Source organism: Haliaeetus leucocephalus, unplaced genomic scaffold (genome assembly GCF_000737465.1).
Source record: "Haliaeetus leucocephalus isolate CR32 unplaced genomic scaffold, Haliaeetus_leucocephalus-4.0 Scaffold240, whole genome shotgun sequence".
Taxonomy (NCBI): Eukaryota; Metazoa; Chordata; class Aves; order Accipitriformes; family Accipitridae; genus Haliaeetus; species Haliaeetus leucocephalus.
In genome coordinates this window covers 7,001,133-7,014,610 of record NW_010972676.1, presented here as the reverse complement: position 1 = coordinate 7,014,610, position 13,478 = coordinate 7,001,133, and the positions used below count along the sequence as shown (strand labels likewise).

The 13,478-nt window shown below is 37.0% G+C and overlaps 1 protein-coding gene across 3 annotated transcripts in view; it reads left to right on the top strand.

The window, feature by feature from the left end:
* The window catches only part of CUL3 (cullin 3), a 57,898-nt gene that overhangs the window by 22,901 nt on the left and 21,519 nt on the right, over positions 1–13,478 (top strand). For all 3 annotated transcript variants that reach the window (XM_010568286.1, XM_010568285.1, XM_010568287.1), the window contains exons 3-5: positions 4,187–4,300; positions 10,832–10,992; positions 12,292–12,406. In XM_010568286.1, coding sequence (XP_010566588.1) covers positions 4,187–4,300; positions 10,832–10,992; positions 12,292–12,406 — 390 coding nt within the window. The remainder of the gene's footprint in view (positions 1–4,186; positions 4,301–10,831; positions 10,993–12,291; positions 12,407–13,478) is intronic.

Genomic DNA, 13,478 nt, shown 5'->3' with positions numbered 1-13,478 from the left:
ATTCTTGTGCATCTCGTACTTCATTGATTTCTTGCTTTCTTGTCCTTCAGCAACCTTGTAGCTTGATGTGGATGCTCTTCCTTCACACTTCTCAAGTCTAGTTTGTTATTTCTTCACACAAGTGTTGTAAAAGTGTTTTTTAAAAATAAATGCACAAAGCTTAGTTTACAGCTCTCTAAACCATTTGATCATAAGCACCATCACTTGTGTTAGAATAAAAAAAATCTTGAAGTTAAAAAGTTTGCAGGATAGTATTTTTAAAGTTCCCTTCATTTTAATGTATACTTCATAGTCTAGTGAAATCTAAACCCATGACATGCAATGTCATTGACATTATGTAAATCGTGTGTGTGTGTGTGACAAAGAGATTGACTGATTTGTTGGCCAAGCTTAATACAGTTTTGTTGGTTTTTCTGTGCAGTGTACATCAGAGATGTAAAGGACTGTCCTAAACTTAAATGGGCTGAAATATGCTGGTTTGGGAAGATACTAGAGCATTACTGAAGAGATGCTTGGGATGTTCTTATTATGTTCTGTAAGATTTCTTGATCTTGCCAAACATTTCTGTTGCTGGCATGCCAGAATGCCTTATGACGTGGTGGTCATTGCTGATAGAACTGGTGGAGGTCGGTAACAACTGTGCATGCCATTTCAGAATAATAATAAAGGCAGGCGTGCAAGAAAGCCTTTGGTAAGGGGGGCACAGAGCCAGTCATTGTGGCAGTGTTGTTGAGTGCAGAAGAAATTGTATGGGGTACTGGTGCAGAAGGTATGGGGTAAAGAAAGCATGTCTATTCTGGGGCTTGTAAAGATATGTCTAGGATCCTTCGCAAGCTTTAAAATTTGCTGTTGTGGTGTCACAGGGAGAAGGGGAGAGAGAAGATAGGAATCTTCTACAGGCAGTTTGAAATTATTTCCATGACATGTATGAAATAGGGAGGAATGACACGAGGAGTCGTGTAGGAGATAAATTAAATAGTGAGCATTACAGTGTACTGTAAGCCTGACTGACAATGCATGAAGTGTTATCTGCCTTTATCTTTCCTTAATGATGTTTTAAGACGATCTTGTGCAAGTCTGCAGTTATATGGAGGGCAAAAGGATGTGAGGGAATTGCAAGAAAGTAAATGCAATTCAGAATCATCAATATTCTTCAGTAGTTTTTTTCTTTCAGCAAAAGGATAGCAGCTGCAGGGGTGAACACATTTCTGGTAAAGTCAGAGTTAATCTGTTAACGTAGTTGGAACTGTGAGATTTTAGAATACTATCTTTTGGACTACTTGGACTTTTGTAGAAGATGAAGAAACTCCATAATAAAAGTGCTGAGTCCTGGAGGACTTAGTTCAGAAAGAGATGTTCTATCCCGCTGCTCCCCACAGAAGATTCTAGCTGTCCTTACAGTAGTGGATTTTACATAATTGAACTATTTGTGCTGCTGCGTCAGGCCAGGCACTGTAAGAGAGAAAATACTAGGCTGTAAGTCTGCTTTGTGTACACTTAATAGAGAGTTATTCAAAGGTATTGAAAGCTTATGCCAACAAACTATTCATAAGAGATTGGTGGGGGAGGGTGCTATATTTCCTTAAGAGCTATATCTAGTAGAAAATACTGTTGAGCTTGAAGTTATATACAAGATTTCATCCTTGCAAATACAAGAAGACCTTGTGTAGATCATGAAGCTGCTTATTTATTTTTGAGACTGTATATGGACAGTCCTATTTAAGCTGGATATGCTTGCCAATTTACTGCATAACTGCAAAGATTGTCATAGAAATCACTATAGGCTCAGCTAATTGAAAGTAACATTCTGCTGATAAAAATCTTTGAGACTGAAGTTTTCTTGAGGCTTTGGAAGAGCAGCAGCTGGGTCTGTGAAGGGCTTCCTTCTCTGTAGAAGTGTGTGGATATCCAGTTCTTTTTACTACAAGTTATTTATTCCACCAAAGTGGTTTGACTCTGCACCTTTGCATGGCTAAGCAGTTTTGTCCATTATAGTAGTTTTTCTGTAATATTGTTGTATTCATGGCCCATACAAGGAATGTGTTCAATGCTTATTAACTAAACAGCTGTTGTAAGCAACAATTTGGTTCGCTTTTGTAGCAACTAAAAGAACAGCTTCCCAAACCTGTCTGCAGCTTAAACCTAGGAGAAAGTCACAGAGAAGCTTCGCAGAGAGACTCTTAGTTTTGTTGTACAGCACCATTCCTGCATTTAAAACAGATTTGCAGAAAGCCACATGGCATACTGTATGGAGCAGAGGTGGCACAGATCTGAGTGCTCCTGTGTCTGCTTGGAAGCAAGTTGCCATTGCTACCTGGTGGCAAGAACCCCTTTTGCTACTAGTGATTTGGCACTGGCTGGTCTAGTAGGATTATTGTGATGGGTGTGTGTAATTATAAAGGCACACAGCCTCTGAGTTGTTAAAGAAGAAAAAAAAAAAATCTTTGATCCCTGAAGAGTTCTGTGATGGCCTCATACACTTGGGTAAAATTGACCAATCCCTACCCTGGTTATCTGTGCTTGTAAACTAATCATACTCTTAGTTTTGCTTTGGTAAATTTTACTAGTGTGGGTGATCTCCCAAATAATGTTTTCAATGTTTTTCATATTGACTAAAGAAGTGAGAGCAACCATGTCATGTTTGTTTCTCTTGTTCTGGGAGATTCTGTGTAGTCTTTACAAGTATGACTGGTGAAGTTTTTAAAGCATATTTACATTTTAGCTGAAAACTACATAGATCGGATGACAACAGGGCACACATTTGAGAGACCAAAGAGTAAATGATGATCACTATCAGAAAGAATGAGGCAGCTCTAAGCAGTGCTGCTTGTGACTTATAACTGCATAGTGTGTTTTCCAAAAGCAAGGAGGAGAGGCCTTGCTCAGGTCTGGGGAGTAGGTGTTTGAAGATTTCAGAAAAATTTGAACAACCTGCAGACATGCCTATATTACCTAGATTTAATAACAAGGTAAATGTTACGGGGATAAGTTTCCACAGCTTCTCGAAGAGACCATTGTGTTCATATGATATGCCATTCTATGTTTCTGGTTTGCTCATCTGAGTTTAAGGAGTATATATAGTAGTGTGGCAGGCTGAAATTTTTGTTGTGCTGGTTTTGCCTAATAACTTTATAAAACTTAAATGTCAGAATGAAGTCTGTCAGGTGGTTGCATCTGATGTTGGTGCAGCTTGTGGCTGCTTGTCGTGTGTTTTGTTTTCCTATTTGAATTCTCTCTACTTGTGCAATAGTGTAAATTTTGGTATAAATGCAAATCTATAAATGTAAAAATACATTCTGTTTGGTTACAATAGAGGGCAGAATGTCAAAAGTCTATTCACATTTTGTTAATTCTGGAATAACTTTTTGTACGTTCCCTCAGGTTTCTCCTTTACATGAGTTTAAAGCTTGAGCACTGTAGTATATGCGTACTGCATGAAAATCAAAATATGAAACTGGATGTTCTTTTTTATTAGTAGGGAGTAGTAGCGTCAAAAAGAAATAAAGCCTGAAGTTGATGGGACAAATTAATCAACTAGGAAATATGTTTGTAAAAACAATGATGACTTTCTTTTGTTCTCCAGAGTCTTGTTGGCAATTATGGACTATTAGTATGAGAGTCTGGTCTTTACCAAGTGATTGATTGTTTTCTTTCAGAACTGTTGTTTGCTGTAACTTTATGCTATCTCAGCATGTCTTCCTAAATGCCATTATGGCCAGTTTTCCACCTGTGCTTGTTCCTGTTTGTAACATTTACCAGTACTACCTGATATTCTGAAATTTCTTCTGATAGTAAAGTTAACATTAATTGAAACACTATAGCATAGGAAATTAAACCTTTGAGGAGTTGTAAAAAAATATTTTTAACATTTGAGATTTCATATATTCCTTTGAAATTTAATATCCATTTTTATTTTGTTGCTCTTGGTTTTAGCCTGGTTTTATTTTTTTATTTTTTTCCACAGAAATGAAATAAAAGGTAGGGACGGTGAGCACCCAGGGAAAGCAAGAACTTGTTCGTAATATTCAAGTGCGTAGAGGAGAAAGAAAAAAAAAATGTGGGGTTTTTTTTTGTTTTGGTTTGGTTTTTGGGGGGGGGGGTGTTTGAAGCAAAGTTTGTTAAGATTTAAATAATGCAGGAGAAACTGACTTGGGTTTATAACAATTTTTTTTTTTCCTCTCTTCAGGTGCGAGAAGATGTGTTAAACTCCTTGAATAACAACTTTCTACAAACACTAAACCAAGCATGGAATGATCATCAAACAGCGATGGTGATGATTAGAGACATTCTGATGTATATGGTGGGTATTCTGCTTTTTCACACATTTAACTTGGTGCAGTAAATTGTCTTTTGACAAAAGTAAACAAATGAGCTGGAGGGGTAAAAAGCAAGGCATGTTTACCGGTCTTCCTAAGACTACTGTCTGTCCCCTGTTTTGAATTTCCTGTGTGCACGCGAGACTGTTATGGGTGTGTGACCAATTGTAATTGGATTCTTCTTTCAGGTTATCTCATTATCACTTGAAAAATGCATCTGAAAAATCATTAAATTTTGCAGTTCTTAAAAAATAAGCTAGTCAGACCCATTCTGGCAGGTTATAGATGTTACTTGCATGTTTTAGTTCACATAGTGGCAGTTCTTACTGTGGAAAGCATAATAGTGTAAAGTCTCCTCAAACTTCCAATGTAGTTGTTCTTCTTTATCCTTGAAGAGGATAACTTTGCTTAGGTACAGTCTGTGTCCTTGAATGTTAAATTCTAATTGAATCCTTTGCTGTTCATATAGAGCTTGGGTACAAGATCAAGCAGAGTACTTAGATGATGATGGGATCTTGGTTGCACGGCTGTAATTTTAAAAGAAAAAAGGAAAGCATTTTTTACCTGATAGCTAACAGAAAAGACCTTTTCTGAAGAGAGAGGGCTTACATTTTTGCGTCTGGATTTTGTTATGCTTTAGGTAGTTGGTATATGTCGTGGTTTAACCCCAGCCAGCAACTAAGCACCACACAGCTGCTCACTCACTCCCCCCCGCCACCCAGTGGAATGGGGGGAGAGAATTGGCCAAAAAAAAGTAAAACTCCTGGGCTGAGATAAGAACGGTTTAATAGAACAGAAAAGAAGAAACTAATAATAACACTAATAAAATGACAACAGTAATAATAAAAGGATTGGAATATACAAATGATGCACAGTGCAATTGCTCACCACCTGCTGATGGATGCCCAGTTAGTCCCCGAGCAGCAATTACCCCCAGGCCAACTCCCCCCAGTTTATATACTGGGCATGATGTCACATGGTATGGAATACCCCTTTGGCTAGTTTGGGTCAGCTGTCCTGGCTGTGTCCCCTCCAAACTTCTTGTGCCCCTCCAGCCTTCTTGCTGGCTGGGCATGAGAAGCTGAAAAATCCTTGTCTTTAGACTAAACACTACTTAGCAACAACTGAAAACATCAGTGTGTTATCAACATTCTTCTCATATTGAACCCAAAACATAGCACTATACCAGCTGCTAGGAAGACAATCAACTCTATCCCAGCTGAAACCAGGACAGTATGTGTTTAAAATCCCAGAATGGTGGTTATGGTCTGAGGATGCAGGAGAGTGTATTTTTGCATAGCTTCTAGCCAAAGGCTTTAACTTCAGAAGGAAAAGAAATATGTGTTGAGACACTGTGGGTTTTTTATATAAAATCTTTTTTTTCCAAAATATCATACTGAAGATAGTACTTTATGCAATATTAGACAGTGAAGGACAGATAACGGTAGTGCTTATTTTGTTTTTGTCAAAAAAGATGATTAACTGAGATTGTACTCAAATATCTGCTGAACAACTGGAGTTAAGATCTTATCTTGTAGCTGTTAAAGATCTCAGGCTATGAAATTGAACGTATTTGTATTAGCTGTGAAGAAATCCTACTTGGTTAATAAGCTACTAGATGTTAAAGAATTTGGAGTAATTATTGTAGCCACATAGCTCAATTTTTTATTTTTTTTTTTAAGTTGTGAAAAGACCGCATACCTAAAGATAGAGAGCTGGATAAAATGCCTTCAGTGACACTTAATGATCCGTGTATCTTATCTTGCCAAAAGGAAGAATGGGAGATTATTCTGAAGATGTACGATCTTCACTATAAGAAATCCTGGAATCTCTTATGTTTGTGAAGGACAAATACAAATCAATTGCTGCTAGCTGCATCTGGGTAAATTCAAGTATAGTTAATGATTAGAATAAGCTACCAAAGCTAGTGGTGAATTTTCAGAAACGTTAGAAGACAGAATCCAGAGCTTTCTAGGGGAATAGCTGTTGTGTCTTGGCCAAATACTATGTATTATTTCAGTACAAGAGGTACTGGATGCTTCAATACAATGTTATCTGCTGCTCTTAAATTCAATAGATCTTTGATCCCTCAAACAGTGTCAGAGAAAGCTGGCCTCATCAGCTGTTCTTGTTTTAGTGTATTGACCAGCATATTGAGGACCAGAAGTCCCCTTTCTGAGGAAGGGTTACATGCTTCAGTTAGCGCTTCTGGGAGGAGATGAGAGCTGTTTCCTAAGTATTTTGTTGTGCTTAGGAGAGCAGTGCCTTGACTTTTGTTTGAAGCTTGCAAGTGCTGTTAGAACAGCCAGCCAGCCTTCTCTTTTCTACCAAAACTCCAGAAGGTGGAGACCTGCAGCATTCCTACAAGTGCAAATTGAACTTCATTGGCTTGGTTGTATTTTAGATTCAGAACAGAATAGTAAACAAATAAACTTGAATACCTCTGGAATATACAGTCTTTCACGTGCTGTTTGACAGTTCCTAATTATTTCAAGTGGGTGTTCAGTTGAGGCCTCCACTTGACTAATTATTTGCCTCTCATAGGCTTTTTCCCTTGTACCAAAATGAGACCTAAGAAAACAGAAAAGATGCATCTACAATAAAACATATGTATCGTATAATAGGAAAAATATAATAAATTTTTCTTTCAAAATGCTTATATAAACTTGTCAAACTTCAGGAGCACTGATGTCTTTGTTAAACATCTATAATGTATCATGGTTTTTATGATTATAAATTTAATCTTTATTAGATAGAACTGTCTAATGCAAGGAGCTAATACAATGGGTAGACTCCCTCCTTTTCTTTGACTTGTAGGGGCATAAGATGAAGTGTCATGAGAAAATACATGCTTTGATTACAAATTAAAAGTATAAGCTATGATCTAAAATGGGACTAGTCTCAAAGATTTGCAGTTTTACCTTTGTCACTGGGATGTCCTGTTAGTCAAACATAATTCTGTTCATTGGAAAAAGGTTAAGAGCAGGAAACTTCTAGTCTTGAGTATGTATTCATTCAAAAAGCTTGAAAAAGCTGCTAGTACCAAAAAATTACAAAGCAGAGGAATATCTGTCAAAGATGAGACCTGACTGCTCTTCAAAGAAACAATTTTCAAGAACTTTATAAAATAAGGAATGATTTGTTCTTTTATGATGTTGAGTCTGAATGAAATGTAGTTTTATAATGATATGCTTATATCAGAAGTTGTTTATACCTTTTTATTCAAGCACAGCTAATATAATTTACATAAAAAATACTTCACCTTAAAAAAAACCCCCCAAAAACCCACTGTATAAACTCAGTCACCAGGCATTGTTAATTGATATGCTTGTGTTCCACCAGGAGTATATGCAATTTTAATATGTCTATAAATAAAGGATAACCCAGCCCTCCTCCTCTTGTTTTGTAGGTTGTCCCAATTACTTACCCATCAGTTTCAGGAAGTGTGTCTATTGGTAACCAACAAGCCACAGTCTGACATCAGTGAAAGTAAAACAGTTAATATCCTCTTGAATTCTGATCTTACTTTCTTAAATTCTTGCTTCAGCCTAGTGATTGTACCTCTTAAACTAAGCTGTATCTGTTTTAATACCATGTTTGTTTTCCAGCTTATTTTCACCCATTGTCTCCCATATGATCTAAGTCAAAACAAACCTCTCCAACCCACCTTAATCTCTTTCCTCTGTTTAATTTTGCCACTTCTAAAATAAAAAATAATTCAAGTAGATCTTTTTTAGAAAGGTATATGTTTTGTACAATGGGGTTTGTGCATTGTTATGATACTTAGTGACTAGAATACTTGCCATTTGAGGTTTACGGCAGGATTTCATTTTACGTGCAGAACCTCTTCCACAAGACACTTGTAAAGCTTGCCTTCTAGTTGCATTTTAAAAAAAAGTCTCACGTCTCTTATGTTGTGGTTGCTGCCTGGTAGAAGTCTGCTTGGTTTCAGGTCTGTTCTATAATGTAGTTCTAGTGTGAGATTTTGCAACCTGGAATTGCACAATAAAGGCAAATCTAAATTTCTTGAGATATTCCAGTTTCATAGTTGAATTTCAAGTTTACGTAGTTCCACTGTATTTTATAATATATGTGCACTAGCTCTCCTCCTTTTATTTTACGTGTTTAGGCAACAGTAATCAGTGCCAGAAGAGACGTAATAATCTCTGTAAATTCATGGTACTGTCTGCAGCAAGCGGTGGGGTACCAAAGCAGTGAAGTCCTGTCCTAAGTAGTATCTTCACTAAGTCAAGTAATGTACTAAGACATGTTGAAGTAATGTACTGCAGTTGGGCATATCTGAAATTTAGTCTCACTTACGGCTGCAGTGTAGGTAAGCATACCTACAATAGGTTTTATTTAGCTACTGTATGTAACAGTAGTAGTGGAGGTGGAGTTCTTTGGTTCTTCTCTTCAAGCTACATGACCGTGCGTATTCTCGGAATGTCTTACGGAAACTGGGCTAAACTTGATTCTGTGGTGTCCTTTCTTTACTACTTGTACTTGCTAAATTTAAAGCAATTTCAGGTATGCAAACACAGCAGTCACACCCCTGGCTGCATTATGGGCATATGGGTAGTGCTAGTTAAGCACTGTCAGAAGTGAACAATTACTCTTGCGAATACAGCTGTGTATTTCACAGAGGGCAGAGCGTTCCCTTCTCATCTGTGCGGTGCACAAAGCCAGTGTCTTGATTTAGGCCAGCACTGACAGATCAGCTATGTGAGTTTTGACCTTGAGGCATATGACTGTCGTTGTTCATGGCTTGCGCACAAGGTAATAGGGAGAAGTGTTGTTTTTATTTTCAGAACTAGGATCAAAGACACTTGCTATACATATATATATATGCACAACAGTGTCTGAAGGCTACATCATCCAGGTAGTGCATCCATGCAGAGATGGTGCAAAATGTGGCTGGGGATATCTTACAGTAGGTAACTTGCTTTAGTTGAGATCAGAATTATTCTGCAGTGTAAGCAGCATTGTAATTTATGAATAATTGCTGTCTGAAACTCCACCCTTGTCTCCTGAGAGTTACTCTTACCTTTAAGCACCTGCTGCTTCTCCCTGTGGGAAGTGATTGCTGTTCAGTAGCATATAGCCTTGTCAGTCAAACCTGTTCCCAAATGGGGCTTCCTGTCTCTAAGATTACTTTTTTTTAGGTTTGGGAGAGCTTCCAGTAAACAGTAAAAGTGATCTGTTACCAAGGGTAAGCAAATCAGCAGTATCAGAAATGTTAATGCTGCTACTGTAATTTGGGCATTGTGGAGTGGTCTGGCTTACTAAAGAGGCATTGCTATTGCATTAAGAAGAGTTTCTAGTGCAGTTACTATTTCATTTCATAATGGCAGTGTTTAGCACTGCCACAACATAACATATGCAGATGAGTCATGGCCATGGCTTTAATCCATTTTGATACCCTGCTGCCTGTGCTTCAGAGGCCTGAATATTATTTGGAAATAATATATATGTTCTTTTCTCCTCAAGTTATATAGTATATTAGACACTATTTTTTTTAATTTCGTCTTTCATCTCTTTGAAAATGTATTTTAAGTTTGCCTTACTTTAGAATCACATTTATTTCTGTCCTTGATGCAAGTGTCTAAATAAGGGAGTGAAATAAATAACCCTATCTTTAAATAACGGAAAAAAAATAGAGTAACACATTCCAAAGACCTAGATCAACATGTGTCGCTAAACTGACTTCATGAGCCCAATTAGTAAACTTTTTTCTTTGAGACAGAACTGAGCTCACTTCATGGGCCACAGAGTAGGCGTATCTGACCTGTTCCCATCTTGTTTTTTCATTTAAATTAAGTGCTGCCTGTCTGAAGGGAGTGAGTGGGAAATCACTTGTGAATTGTGGAATCTGGTGTTTTACTTTCCTCTGGTCATCAAGTGGCAATCTGGCATATAATTAGCATACAAGTAATTTGCCAGAAGTCCTTATGTACAATTTTGCAGTAGCAATCCATAAATATTTTGATTGTAACTATTCTCATTTTGGCTTTACTTTTTCTTCTGTTCATGTAATGATGCTATTTTAAGGAAATTTCACTGAATATTGAGGGGGAACTGTCTGCCTAAAAGGAGTGGTAGGAGGATGCATGGGAGATGGGGAAAAATTAATTAATTTTTCTTAACGAACAAAGAGGGGTAGATGGAAGGGGTTTGAGTAGGTAAGTAAAACATCTTTCAGATCGTGCCATGAATTTTGTCACTATTTGGAGATTCTCCTGCCCCCAACTAAGTGGCAAGGCTGTAGATTTGTTCTGGCATGCTTTATTCATAAATGCTATGCTTCCACTCTTAAGCAAAGTAGAGTTGCTGTGTAAAGAAAGTTTTGGAAGATGGGACTGGTTTTGAGGGTACTTACGATCTCCTTTTATGAAGAAAGGAGAGAAGATTAATTTGATTATTTCTGCACAGTGGAAATATGACCAATCTCTTGCAATTTTGAATAGCATGTGTGTACTGAATTTAAAATTTTATTGCTGTGTATGCCTTCATTGCAGGACCGTGTGTATGTGCAACAAAATAATGTGGAGAATGTCTACAATTTGGGCTTGATTATTTTTCGAGATCAAGTTGTACGCTATGGCTGTATTAGGGATCACCTGCGGCAAACTCTGCTGGATATGATTGCAAGAGAAAGGAAAGGAGAAGTTGTAGACAGGTAAGATGTTTGTAAGTGACTGCATTTTGTTGTAAATAACGCATGTCAATTTTTAAGAGTGAAGCAAGAACGTACACAAATAAATCATTACTTAAGGCTGTGTTCCTGATCACAAGATAAATTTCTTCATAATCCGGGATAACATATTTCTTTGTATACTAAGGTTTAGCATAATGGTAAATGGGGAAGCTTGTTAATATATATTTTAATATTTATCTTGTGGTTTTTATTAAAACATCTGTTAAATCTCTCCATTACCTCCTTATGCCAGAGCATTTGGTTATAAAACAGTTTTGACAATTCTCTGCCTCCTGCTACCCTGTATTTCCTCTGTACTGAGAGATTGTTTCATTTTCTTGTACTTCTTGATTTTTTTTTTCATTATTGTTGAAGCTTTCTTTTTTAATTCGATTCCCCTTCCTCATGTTTTGATTAATCTGTTTCTTTGTAGTTTAGTTGCATCTCTGAGCTTTTGAATCTGTTCCTCCTGTTCTTTGACGAGTTCAGTAGATGTGGAGTTTTGTGCCACACTTTGCAGATACTGCAGCTGAAGTAACTTCAAATTTGCAAGTTTTCTTGGGCTTCTCCAGTTTCAGAGCAGCTGTTGGGTGTGGAGATATGTAAGTTCCATGCTGCTTTGGCTGCAGTTCTGTGACTGAGATTGCCCAACATGCAATTTATGAAGAGAAAAATACTCACTGGCAACAGCTGTGTGTATTGTCCCCTACTGCCAGAAAGTGGAATTTTTTCCTGGATGCAGTTCTTTCGTTTTCACATTTTATTGATGTGTTTCTATGCCTAACCAAATGCTGAACTTGCTGATAGATTTTAATTTTGTGGTTTTTTTTCTTTTGTTTTTGGTTTTTTTTTAAAAAAAAAAACAACCAACCAAAAACCCCAAACTTTGCACAGCAACTTCGATCTGTGCAATTGTTTTGAATTGCTCAATTCCAACCTACCTGTGCAGTTTCCTTTGAAGTGGTATTTTTGGTTATTTTCTTGTATGTTGAAATATATTTTTAATAGTTTTCTGAGTTAGTAGAACTTGAGACCTGCTTCCCTATCACTGTATTTAAAATATTTAATAAGCATTGTCAGTTCCTCAGTTTAGAACAAAAACAAACAATCTTGCTCCTGTAGTCTTGAAAACCTGTCGTGTACCAAACAGATTTAGGATGGACTTTCTATTACTATATTTTATTTAAGCTGATACCATGTTCTGAGTTGTTATTCTGCTGTGTACTCTGTCTTACAAGCATGTAGATTTCTCAAGTTGTTAACAAACTTACTTTTTGGCAGAGGCGCAATAAGAAATGCTTGCCAGATGTTAATGATTCTAGGTCTTGAAGGAAGGTCAGTCTATGAAGAAGACTTTGAGGCTCCGTTTTTGGAGATGTCTGCAGAATTTTTTCAGGTACAGCAATGTTGTCATATCATATTTGGAACGTTGTTATAACTGCTTGGAATTGTGAGAATTGGTGGTACTTTAAGTAATTGCTGCTTATTTGATGAGTGTGTCCACCTCCGTTAAATAAGAAAAGAAATCACTAACTTTGTGGGAAAGGTAACACAAATTTTACAGCATTACCATAATTTGAATGTAGTTTTGAGCTATGGGTGCCAATAACATGTAAAGTAATCATCATGCTAATCTTGTGCCTGCTTTGGGCTATTTCATGCAACTTAGTCTATCCTTGCATTGCAGTCACAGTCTTTTTGAAATACCAGTTCTAAAGGTTCAGACTGTTTCAGGCTGGGAATGGAGAGGGGAGACTACCTGTCAAACTGCTTTTGAGGAAGCTTTGTTTCCTTCATAGTTTCTACATTTGTGAGGGGTTTTTTGTAATAAAATGAACCGAGTCAAGGAATTAAGTGCATCCAAGTGGCTATCCAGTTGTTGGCCAGCCACTGAATAACATATTTTAAATATTTCCTGAGTTTTTTTCTGATATTAGTTTCAGGAAAAAAGCCAGTTGAATGGTTGTTGAGTGTAATCATGCTCATCTATTGTTGGAAATTGACAGAAATTGTAAAAGCATGTTAAAAGATATCTAGATAACATAATTTGTCAGTCTCCCAATTCTTACGCAGTATCGACTATCTGTCATATCCTCTGATCTCCAAACTTCTTTGAAACTCAGAAGCATATGTTGCACAACCATTTAAAAGTAATTGTATTCTGTTTTTCATTGGTGCTACATAAAATTAAGAAAAATAATTACTTTCATTTCAGTTTTATTTCTTAGCTCCACCATAAAAAAAAAAAAAAAATCTTTCTTCCAAAAGACTATGCTGACCACTATGGATAAAAGCACTTTGACATGAATAATGTGCTCAGCATTGTCACAAATCAGAATAGTGAAAACTGTTGATCCTCACAACTCATAAATATGCCATAAACTGATATTTGAAAGGAATTTTTGCCTCTTCCCTCTCCCCATCCTTCTGTTTTCTTTGGACCTGTGGCTGAAACTCTAGTTGGTGAC